Source organism: Drosophila takahashii, chromosome 3R (assembly GCF_030179915.1).
Source record: "Drosophila takahashii strain IR98-3 E-12201 chromosome 3R, DtakHiC1v2, whole genome shotgun sequence".
Taxonomy (NCBI): Eukaryota; Metazoa; Arthropoda; class Insecta; order Diptera; family Drosophilidae; genus Drosophila; species Drosophila takahashii.
In genome coordinates, this window is record NC_091681.1 from 30276210 (window position 1) to 30288676 (window position 12467).

Here is a 12467-nt window from a genome sequence, read left to right on the forward strand (position 1 = left end):
GCAACAGAAGTTCGGAACTTCGGGAGACAGTTGCCGTGTGCGTGGTGGAAAGCCGCCTGAGACCCGAAGTCGGCCACGAACCGCCGACCTTATAGAGGGGTTCGTTGGGTGGGGTGGTGCAACGGCGGCGGCCACTGCTTCTGCCTTTCAGCTGGGAATTTATTTGCGCAAAAACGAAGCGGCTCAGTTTCGTGTTTGTTGTGCGCTCGTAAGGATGTGTCCGCTGGCGCTGCCGGACTTCGTGCGTTCGCGTCGCGTGTGTGCGCGTTTATCCTGACGCCTGAAAATATATCTCAGCCAAGGAGGCCAAAAGGGCCACGAAAAAGTGCTTCAAGCCAGGCCAGAAGAAAATATAGCCAGGCTAAAAAATATCTCGAGTGAATGCCAGAATAATCACACAAATGATACAAAAAAAAATCACAAATTACAAAAAATAAAAAATAAAATGAGGCAGTCGGTGTCAAGTTCGGTGTTAAGTTTTTATTTGTGTTCGTGTGCTTGGCGAGTACCAAGATCCCAAATACCAACGATCTCTCGAGGATAAACCAATAACTGCTAGAAGGTCTTGAGCTGCAGAAAATTGAAAATACAGCAAAAGGTGGTTATTCCTCTTGGTTATTTCATGTGTTTTTTTTTCTGCGTTTGACCCACAAGCATAACTAAACGATTTATAATCGAGGCAACACAAGGCAGCTAGGAAATAAAATTACAAACTCATACTGCAGATTATTTTGCATTTTCGGGGGGTTTTTCGGATTTATGCTGACCCACTTTGCAGAGCGTTTTCCCTTTCAATTTGAGTCTTGAAGCGAGTTGGCCAAGACATTCTGGCCAACTTATCCCTCGGCCATCTCAGTTAATTAGTTTAATTAGTGAGTGTCGTGTGCGGTTGGTTAGTCGGTTTGCTTCGGTTTGGTTTGGCTTGGTCTGTCCCAGAAATTGGTTTGGCATTTCGAGGCAAAATTAAGACCCTTTCGGAGCAAAGTTTTATTTTAAACTGCTGACCCAGGATCCGGTCATGCCCTGCCGCTAATAGCCGACATTATTGTTAGGACTTGGAGTTTGGGTTTGGAGGGTTTTTCCGGAGACGACCAAACAAAGGACTCGATCGACTTAGTGTATATGTGCCATTAAACAAACACACACCAAGCTGGAGAACCCTTTTTGCGCCATTTTTCTTAATTCCATGGACTGCCATTTGTTGGGGCAATAAAAGCCAGCCAGCGACTTGAGACATTTCGTCGGCAAAAAAGGAAAAAAAATGTATAAAAAATAAAACAACAATGGCTGGGAAAAACTTAAATAAATTTATTTGCTTTGCCACTAAATTTGCGCTGATTTCGGCAGCAGTGCTTCTACTACACTTTCGCATTATGTTTGCCCCACTCAAAAAATGTTTGTCAACAAAGGCAGCGAAGCGCAAAAATGGTTCTTGGACCTGGGAAACCAGAGAGTGGTGTTTGTGTGTGTGTCCCTAACCTTTTCGAGGAGAAGGAAGGATTTTTGGCTCGAGTGTTTGGCGGCACACGTTCAACTATTTTAGAATTTGCGGCACGTGCCCAAATTGCAAACATCAGCAAATAATAAAATAAATTCAGCCAGCACCCGGGCGTTGGAATCTAAACCGAATTAGTCGAGTGTCCCTTTTTGAGTTTTAGGTTTATAGTAATGCTTACAAGATGATTAGGCGTATGCGGTTGGCATGTGATAAATTCCGCCGAAGGACTCTTCGTGTAATAATTTCATTGTGGCAGCTCTGCGATTTATATTGTGCTTTCAAGGGGCGGCGCAACAATTGCAGTTGCACTTGCAACAAAGGCAACTTGTTGTTGGATGGCTGGCTGGTTTGCTTTCAACTCACCCCCTCCCTTCTTTTTGTAGCAAACACTTGAGCCACGCAGCCACTGCAGTTGCACTTAAGCTGCTGCTGCTGCAGTTGTTATTTCTATTTTTCTCTCTATTTTTCGCACACCCATTGTGAACTGTCTGGCATTATAATCTCCATCTATATGTGCCAGTACAAAAAAAGAAAAATAAATATATATATAGAGACAACTCCACCGCGATATTGTGCTCACTTGACACTTGTTTTTCCTGGGCCTTACCTATTTTTATGGCTTACACATACACTTTAAACTGGATCAATCTATAAGAAAGTGAAGTCCAATGCAAGGACATTCGCAACACCTCTGGCCGTGCTAATTAACCAAGTTCCAGCATTCGCATTCCCATTTAGCTGACTGCCTTGGCTTTTTCCTTTCATGTCAAAGCATTTAATTATATTCCTGCATTTACCCGCTCTAACTTGAGCTCCACTCTTTCACTTTTTTCACTGTTGGACTTTGCCTGATTTATTTATGCATTTACCTTTTGCGAGTTGCCCAGGGAGGAAGCTGCTGTCATGCTGCTGGTTCGTTGTCTTAATTCATTTTTTATTCCAACGTAAATAAGCTGTAAATTACAACTTCTGTTGCTGTTCCAGCTGATGTTGCTGTTGGTGTTTCTTTTGGTGTTGCTGCTGTCCCGTGCATATTTTGTATGATTCTACTCCACCGACAATTCCCGGGCTGCTGCTTGTTGCCCTGCCTCATGCTTTATGCCTCGTGCCTCATGGCAAATGCAGTGCCATATTTTTTCGCTCTTCACTGCCGCACTGTTTTTGCAGATACACAGGAAAAAATCTTCTTCACAGCTCATTACAAAAATGTCCAAAGAAATATTCAACTTTAAAATGTTCTTTAATTCACAATCAAAGTATTCTTAATGAAAATAATTTTTTGAAGCGAGCAAAGTGTAATTTTATTTACAACTTTTATTTATCAAACATTACAAATGGCTTAATATTTGAATATCCGTTCAGTATTTTAGTTAAAAGCAATTCTATGAGAAAATTAATTTCAGGCTGTTCCAAAATTAATTTTAATAAAGTGTGTTTGTAAAGTAAAAATAGTTAAATTTATAAAGTCTATTAAAATTGATACTTGATTAAACAAGTACGTATCATGTTGATAGATTTGTGTTCTACTATATTTTTTCTCTGTGCTGCAAGTCACATCTCCCGCTGCTTTCTGTTGGCAGCTCCTTCCATTTTGCTACTGTTTAATTTAAAGTTTGCCCCCGAATGGGGTGCCACTGCACTTGGAAGTGGTGTTGTCATAACTGCAAATCGGCTACTGACATCCAGCTACTTAACGCTCCTCACTGTTCTCCACTCGCTGTTTGGGGCATTCGGGCATGAAAGCGGCTCGGAACTGTCCACGGACCCAAAGGGGACTAATGGCCAAGAATGGACGCAAAAAGAACTGGCCAAGGAGGAGGAGGCGGGTCGAGTGCGTTTGGAATTATGTGGAAAATTGAGAAAATGTTGCTCAACTACAAACTACAAGTTGCGAGGCACTTTAATTGCCACCGGGCACATTGCGCCACTCTGCAATCCACAACCGGTCATTACGAACTGGATTTTGGGGTGGCAGAACGACCTCCGCCCCTCCTCTACTCGGTTTTTCTATTTTCCGGAGGTTTGGGAGGGTGAAACTTGTTGAGTGACGACCACTGACGGACTGCCACCGGAGATGAAAATGTTTTTCCAGGGGGCAATTGTCGTTAAGGTGCTTAGCGTAAGGCGTTGACTATTTGAGGTCGTCTAGCCGCGACTATTAATGGGCTTCTCGGGCCCATGTCTTCATTACGGGTCTAGTTTTTCGAGGAATTACACCGGCCTCACCGTTCCATGAGAACTAATAATAGCGATTAAGTGTGTATCAAGAACAGCAATACCATTCGAATTACATATTTGTTGAGGTAGTTGAACTTTTCTACTGACTTCAGAAATGTTTGTATTTATTCAGACTACTTTTACTTTGTTTTAGGATGAATAATAAAATATTTTTTTTACAAACACTGTTCCTTAAAAAAATTATATTTCTACTCTATTTTTAAAATTTAAATTGTGCTTATAGCTGTCCAAATATAAATATCATAAAATTGAATAAAATTGTAACAAATAAATGTGGAAAATAAAGAAGTGAATGTTTTAAAATAATTAAATTTATTACACAATTTTTGGAAAATATATTAAAAGCTATACCGCTTCAATCTTAACATCTCCTCTTTAATATTATAAATTTCCACTGAGGGCCCTGCATAAACTGAATTATTTTTTTAAACGCCTGATTCTTAAGCAAAGCCAATATTTATATTCAGAAAATATACAATTTTATAATATTGTTTTTCAAGGGAACTCAAACAAACTTACGTTAATGTTGTTTCCTGGCCACGGCCAAAACCAAACAACAACACCAACAACGCTGTTATGAAAAAGCTTATTTACACGAACCGAGTTTTTATGCACGAATATTCATACCGGCACACATTGTGTGGTGTCTGTGAAAAAGTCAACGTGTTTTTTCGCCCACGCGGAAAACCAAGGGTGTGTAATATGGAAAATAACTTCAATTACCAGCTGCGGCAGGTATAATATTTTGCCAGCACTCCTTTGATTTTTTCTGTGAATCAGTATATTGTTCAAAAAAAAAGGAAGGGAAATATTATCGGAAAAGAGCTCAAACCAGAGGTGTGTTGCAATGTGCGTTAAAAAATTAAAAAGTGCTTGTGTACTTGTTAAAGCAGAGAAATATACAGCAAAATGAGTATAACGCCTGAGGTTCAAAACGATTTGCCGTCTGCACTTCGCTCTGTTTTCATTGAAACTTGCCGTAAAAGTTACAAATTTGAACTTTAAATTTTAACGTCAACATGTAGGGGTCTCCAGAGGGGAGAGGGGGGTTTACAAAAAATAAACTTGCAGCCTGCAGCAAACACATTAAAACAAAGTTTTTAAAAGCAACCACAACATTTACGTCATGTGCAATGTGCGGCGGGTTGCGTTGTTCGTTGTCAGTGTTTGTTGTTGTTGTTGCTGTTGTTGTTGCACGAGCTGCTGCTGCCAAAGTTGAAAAGGGGCGCAAGTACGGGTAGAAGGGAGGGGGGCGTGGCAGCTTTAAGGCCAACTCTCTCGCAGTTTTTATAGTCGAAAGCCAAGTTGTTTGGGCCAACAGCAATCGCCATTTGCTGCCACATGTTGTAACTGTTGCCGCATTAAATGTGCAGCCCGCCTCCGGCGCATTTCACTTTTACTATGGAGCACCCCTCCCGATTTTACAGCCCACCCACCGAGTGTTGCACCACGCTCTACCCTTTTTGGCCACATTAGTTGACTGCACACCACCAGCAGAGATTTCACTCCATTTTATGCTGTCAGACTTCCGAGAGCGCCGCTGTTCTCGCTTGTTGTAAAAATGCCAAATTCATTTTCAGCATATAAACTTTAGCACACACACATAGCAGCACTAGCGGGCTTTATATTCCCCGCTGTTCGGGACTGACATCTTTAGTTAATTCCGCAGCCGCAGAAACTAAAACGAAAGGGATAGTGTCTGCGGAGATTTTAGGAGACCGTAAAAGTCGCTTAAATTGAAAATTGAAAAAACGCTGCTGCCATATGTACGCACACAATCTGATAGGAACCATAAGAAAACGCAGTTAAATCACTAGAAAAGTTTTAAATTTAAAAATCCAAAAGAAAAAAATATTATCTCTTTAGACTCCCTTAGAAATCAGGTCACTTAATACCCTTGGTATATAAAAAATATTAGTTTTTTAAAACGCCCTTAAAAATCAGGTCAAATTTCTAAAAAAAACCTTTGCAAATATAACCAAACTGATTGAAAGCAAAAATCAATCGCAGCCAAAGCAAATGTGATCCTACTTGCACAAAAAATTTAATTTTCATTTTTTCCCTCTCTTTCGTATTTGCAGTTCGTTCAAAATGATCACCTAAAGCCAAAATCGGTGCAAGCAAAAAAACTAAACTAAACCGAATCAAACTAGAATAACTAAAAAACGCATCGGCTCATAACGCAAACATAGTTTAATTGGCACTGGAAATAAACAAAAAATAAATGTAAATTGATTTCGGAAAGCCCAAGGGCAGAAAACTAAAAACCAAAACAAAACCTAACCAAACTCAACAAAATATAAAAAACGTAACGCAAACCACCGCAAAAATTGCTTTAGTAAAAAAAAAGAGTAAAGAAACCGGAAAAACATAAACGTATAAAAACCAACTCCCAAATCGCATCAAACAAAATGACGCTGCGCATATCGGCCGAATACGGAAATCATCGAGGGCTCATCATTCCTGGCTTTGTGCTGCTCCTGATTTTGGCCACCTTGCCTGCCTCGCGGGCAGGACGAATCTTCGGTAAGTCCTGGTTACAAAAATATGTACTTTATACTTTAAAGGGGATGCGAAGGATGCGATCAAAATTTCTATCAGTTGTTCTTGTTTGCGGCACTAATTAACGCGGGCAGTTTGCAGCTAATGGAATTTTTAATGCCGCAAAAGACGCAATTCTGGGGAGGAGGTCGTCCTGTTGGCATTACTTAACCCTCACCGCTACTTTCTTGGTTTCCTGTATTATTGGTTTCGGGTCAACGCAGCTCCATTGACACGGCAAATTGGGGGGAGGAGAAAAAGAGCTCATGTTCTTTTCGTATTAATTATAATTACAGAAGGTCGCCTTTTTATGCCAGCAGTCGACGTCGTTTACATTAATGAGGGACGTCAATGTCAAAAATAAACAAAGGCCTCTCACTCTGGCTTTTTGTATTGGAAATGCCAGCGACATTGTTGTCTTTTCCTTGGGTGTACATTTTTATTGCACGAGTGTGTGTGTGGTATGTGTGCGGTGTGTGTATGTTTGTCTGCATTGTTGATGTAATGAAAATAATTACATTTCTTGTACGTGGTTTGTAATACCCGGTTGGCAGAACGGGAAAAGTCACCAGATTTTTGGGACACATTCCGAACTAATTAACTGGCAAATAAATAAGTAAACATGGCAACAGTTTTGTACACATGGTGATAATTTACATTTAATTATGGCCGCATAACTAGTTCCCCGCAGAACTGACAAAATACAAGGAAAAAAGGAAAGGGTTGCTCTGCAACTTCCACTGGGCTCTCTAATTGCAGGCAGGTTTTGTCTGTCGTCTGTCCGACTTTTCCGGCTTTCCCTCCAGTGTGCCATTAGATTCGGTCACAGAATAGCAATAGTGGCAACAGCAAAAACAACAGCGAAAACAACGGCACTGGAGAGCAGTGAAAGCGGACACAATTCGCAGCTGCAGCAACTGGAAAACCAAAACTTTTGTTGACACACATTTTTTCACGGCCCCAAAAAGTGCGCTTCGGAAAATGTGCACGCAAATGAGCGCAGTTCGCTCGTCATCAAGAGCTGCAATAAAAAACGTTGGGAAAAACAGGCGCTAACATAAAAAGCCACCGCATAAACAAGTGATGGCGGTGGGTTGTGTTTTTTGGAAAATATTCCTGTATTTGGATCATCCTGTATTTTAAAAGGGTTAAAAGTTCTAACCAAAAAAAAATGTATTTAAAAGGATTTATGTCTTTTTATCAAAAACCTTTGCGAAGTGTATTTAACGTTTTTATGTTTCAAATAAAAAATATAGATATTCAAAGGCTGTTCGCATAATGAGGACAACAAAATATATTTTTCACAAAAAAAAAAAATAATAAAATATATTGTACCAATAAAATATGATATAAAGGCATTATTCATTAGAAAAATAAAAGAACATGTAATTACTCGAACCGTCATTGACTTTTGAAGCAAGAAATTATTAACACAATTTTTTTTTGTGTAAAAAATAGTTGTCTAAAATTTAAAAATATTTAAAATTATTTTTAAGCATCACTGGCTAACGAACACATAGCCAAAAATCAAGCCATCCCGATTACAGATTTCAGAGTGTGTGCGTGTGTGTGCATGGCATTAGGTTGCCAGTTGGCGGCGCTTTTTGTCAGGCATTTTAATGTCTGCCTTCAGCCGCAGCCGCAACAGAACAGCAATAAAACTGCAGGACACACGCACACACACATAGACACTGCCGGCAACCGCACACAATCACACATTCATATATAGATATATCCGTCCATGAAAGCGAAAAGTTTACGCGCTTGTTTGCTATAATTTCGATTGTTTTCACTGCAGCAGCAGTAGTGGCAGCAGAAGCAAAAGCAATAGCAACAACGATTGCACCAACCTGCCACACCCCTTTGGCCGCCCACCCACACACACACACACGCGTAGAGATTCCAACGCCTTTCAGTTTCCCAGGACAATTGTGCACCATTCTGCAGCAATTTTCGTTTTATTGATGTGCATTGCCGCCATTGCAGCGAAGTTTGATGCTGCAACTGCAACTGCAACGGCACACTGAAAATAAGCTGCATAAGTAGCACACACTTTTACTTTACTTTTGTTTGCGTTATGTACTTTCGGTTAAGTGCGAGAAATTTATGAAAAACTTTTGAAAATGTTTTCGCAATTAAAGTCCCCGCGACACAAAAACAAAGGCGGGCTTCGAACAAAACGGAGTGTACTTGGTCTACTTTTCCTCTACCATCTACCATCCACCATCTAACGCTTTTCCATAGAACTGGCTTAAGTGGGCGTGTAACTGCAGCTGCATGCAGCTAATTGTTGGCATAAACGATGCCACCCAGATTGTTTCAGATGCAAAAAGAAACAAAGGGGCCTTCCTGCTGAATGCTATCCTGTGCAGGGGAAAAATCACCCAAATTGCCCATCATCTGGGAAGTTTTTATCTCGCAACAGACAGACGACTTTGAAGTAACTAAAACATCAAACTTTAGAAAATTTACATTTTTATAAAAAATGACTTGATTTTAGGATGATATTAAAATAAAAATTGAAAGAAGTGCTTGAATTTCTTTATTGCCTCAACTTTTTAACAAATGGTCCGATTTGAAGCATTTCTTCAACATTTTAATAGGTTTTAAATAATACAACAAAATTGCATTTATAATTTCTTGTTATTGGAAATAAACTCAATAATAAAATAAAAAATTTAAAATTTATTTATAAAAACGTAAGTACTGGTAGTGAAGGAAATTTAATACTTATCTTCTTGATGTTTTTTCCCTTTAATATATAAAAATAAATAATTTTTTCTACAAGTGCTTGCCAAAGAGATCCACTCTCCCCATGAAGCATATGTGAAAAACTGTCGCTTGAATACAACATAAAGTTAATGGGTAACCAATAAAAACAATGGTGGCAGAACAGATCCCATGAATAAGTCAGACAACTGTTCCGCCATCTCGAGCATACGAATAGGTTGAATCGGCAATTTTTGCCATCAGGACTTATTTATTGGTTCTGCAAGGGAGACACGTGTGCTTGAGTTTTACCTGGCTTTTCCCCCTGGGGACCAGACACATTGTCTTTTGGCCATTTAGGAATAGTCAGGCATTAAGCGCAAATTGGTGAATTGAATGCTTGAATGGCGGCTGCCTTTTGTTTGCGGCTATTAGCCCGCCTAGAATGTCCTTTCTGCCGCCCCGGATCCTTTTCACACATCTGCAATTACATCGGCAAAGTGTATTGGGCGCACGTCGCAAATCGTTTCGCCTTTGTTTTTAAATTATTCATGTTATGGCTAAGAGCAAACAGCGATTTAGGACTCCCCCGATTCGAGGCACGCACTTTATATTCAGCTCATTACAACGACGCCAAAACCGTTGGCGACATTGTGGGGGAAAAATGCCGAGATTTTATTTAGTGTGGGCCTCGTCCTTGGCGGCTATCCTGTCTGGAGTAATTTCTTTATTAGATTCATTCGGGCCCTCTAGGAAATTCTCACTTGCCCGAGGCGAAAGCAAAAGCAAAGGCAAAAGCCAAGGGAAGCGGACGAGCAACAGAGGCTAAAAACAATTTTCTAAATTAGTTTTTGCTATCCCAGCTATCCTAGGCGAACGAAACTGCAAAATAGCAGAGGATATTATTTAAGAATTACATAGCGTAGCCGGGGGATAAAAGTTAGTTTTGCACATCCTTTAATACCTTTTAAAGCTTAAATTCAGGCTTTTACCCACCCCCTCGTATTTTTCAGTTGCACATAAATCAACAAAACCCACCCAAAACCGATGCCTTACGGTTATGAAATATTCAATAAAAAAATAAATAAAAACAGACGAAAATGTATGGCGATTGGGCATTTTTTTTTAATCTTTGGGAGGATTGGCGGGCGCGGCTTTATGACAACAAATTTTAATCATTATAAAATATACAGGAGCGTGGAAATTCACTGCTTGCCCAAAAAACACGTTCAATCAAAAAATGCATCGAATTTTCACCCGCTTCCATTATGCAATACAAACAGCCGCCAATGCCTGAACATATATATTTTTATTCTCCCATAGTATTTTATACACATTTTAATTAGTGTATAATTAAGTAAGGAAAAATGATCACGAAGCGTGTAATTCCAAAAATTGCTTTACGAATAAATAAAGTAACCACAGTAGTGACCCGATTTTAAATGCTGTCTCTTAAGTGTTGAAGTTTAAAGCTGGTTTAAAATTATTTACAAGGGGAGAGGGACTTTTAAGCTAGTGTAAAAAACCCTTGTTATATTTATTTTACGATGCAGAGCACATGATTTTTAGTAATTAAATTAAAGTTTATTTGACAATTTCATCAGCACTTCGCCTTTGGCAACCTTTCTTTTTTATTTACTACTTTTCAACTGGCAGCTCTCTATAAGTGTGCTAAAATAACTTACAGTTTGCTTTGCACATCGGCAAGCAAACAGAAATGGCAAATCCATTCGCATTGACAAACTAAAAGTGCAAACAAGAACTGCTTTGACATTTGTTTGGTTTGCCACAGCAACGAGTACATGGTAAATAATGCGGGATATTTGACTTTTCAAAAAAAAAAAAAAGGAAAAAGGGGGAAAAGGGGAAACCGAAAATAGAAAATAGTTCCCCGGACACGGACATGCCATGCATGTCATCAAAATATGCCAGATTCGGGGGCCTTTTCATAATTTATGCGGACAGGGCGCCCACAAAATAATACAATGCCCCGTATAGAGGATCCTTTGGATTTGGGAGGACAATGGCTGCTTTGTTGCCCGGTCGCCTGGCCATTGGCATTTTCAATTAATGGAAAAATGTCAGCGGGGCTTCCATGTGGCCCACAGCGAAAAATAATGGACAAAATTGCAGCGGAGCCTATGGAAAACGACACATGCATATCAATTAGCAGGTTGCTGGGCGAAGAGCCAGGTTCTACGAATCAAATTTGATTATTTGCCACGATTCATTGCAGGCGAAAAATCAGAATCAAAATCAGAAGAGAACCAATCAAGCGATCAGCGTACTTGAAATTCGATATTACGTATACGCCGAGTGGACTCGATTTCTGCTTGTTTGCCTCGCCATTTACTGAATCTACGGCTGGCCGGTCAACTATGCCAGGAAATTCAATTAAAATCAAAATGGCAAAGTCAGAATATGCAACTGAATATGCAAAAATCTATATATATGTATGTTTGAATGATTTGTAGCTAAAAAAAAAGAGAAGAAATTTGAATGAGAAATATATTGGCAAATAATAATGCAGTAAAAACCAATGAAAACTATTTCAGCAATGTGAAAATTAAAAAATCTCCTTTGCAAAAAATAAACCAAATCGTTGTCAGCTAGGCGAGGGAAACAAACTGCTTTGTTTTGCTTTATTCGTATAGTTTCACAGGCGAAAATTGCAAATAATATTTTACGCTTTTTACACAAATTTTCTACCACGCTGCCTTTTGTCGGTGTTGTTGCAGCCTTTATTTTGTCGGACTTTCTGTTCTCGGCAGTGTCGTCATCGTGACCAGCTTTGCATATCGAAATAATTCAGTTACAAGTTTAATTAAATTTTAGAAGCAGTGGCCAAAACACTATGTTTCAGCTGGTAAGGGATATTTTACGAGTAAAAGAATATTGTTATTAACAGCAAAAGGAAAAGCATTTTAAATATAAACACACACAATCTAAATATGACAGATTGCATCAGTCTAAGCCAGTTAAAAAAAAGAATTCTATTATTGGGCTGGACAAACGGAAATTAAATTTTCATTACAATTGTCCTGGGCAAAGAGACAATTAAGCCATTGGGAAATTATGAAATTTATGCAGGTCGTAAATCTTTAACAAAGTTTCGGGACATTTGCCGCTCGAAAAAGCAAATATAATTCCCTCAATGTGGGTCATTAAGCAATTTAATTGCATTTAATGTTTATTTAGGCAACATTTCCAATCGAACGGCAATGAGTTGTGTAAACAACAATAATTGATTAGACAATCAAAATTACATTTGTAAATATTGATGATTAAAAATGCAGTCAACCGGGCGAGGCATAGAAAAATGATAGAAAACTACCATTTATATTTAATTTACTTCTGGCTTTATTTCCATGCGACTTTAAGAGCAAAAAGCAAAGCTAACTAACAAAAGGGGCTACGATCTCCCTTTGTTATTCCTTGGGCCACCGTGCGCCCATTATAATCCCGGCTAAGCTGCAGCGAT

The 12467-nt window shown here is 39.2% G+C and overlaps 1 protein-coding gene across 4 annotated transcripts in view; it reads left to right on the plus strand.

The window, feature by feature from the left end:
• Window positions 1–352: 352 nt before the first annotated feature.
• The window catches only part of Ptp99A (Protein tyrosine phosphatase 99A), a 135301-nt gene continuing 123186 nt past the window's right edge, over window positions 353–12467 (plus strand). For 2 of the 4 annotated variants that reach the window (XM_017153238.3, XM_070216211.1), the window contains exons 1-2: window positions 361–598; window positions 5818–6262. In XM_017153238.3, coding sequence (XP_017008727.2) covers window positions 6148–6262 — 115 coding nt within the window. In that variant the 5' untranslated portion in view covers window positions 361–598; window positions 5818–6147. Of the gene's footprint in view, window positions 599–5817; window positions 6263–12467 lie in introns of all 4 variants that reach the window. The other 2 variants (XM_017153241.3, XM_017153237.3) reach the window with 2 other exon arrangements.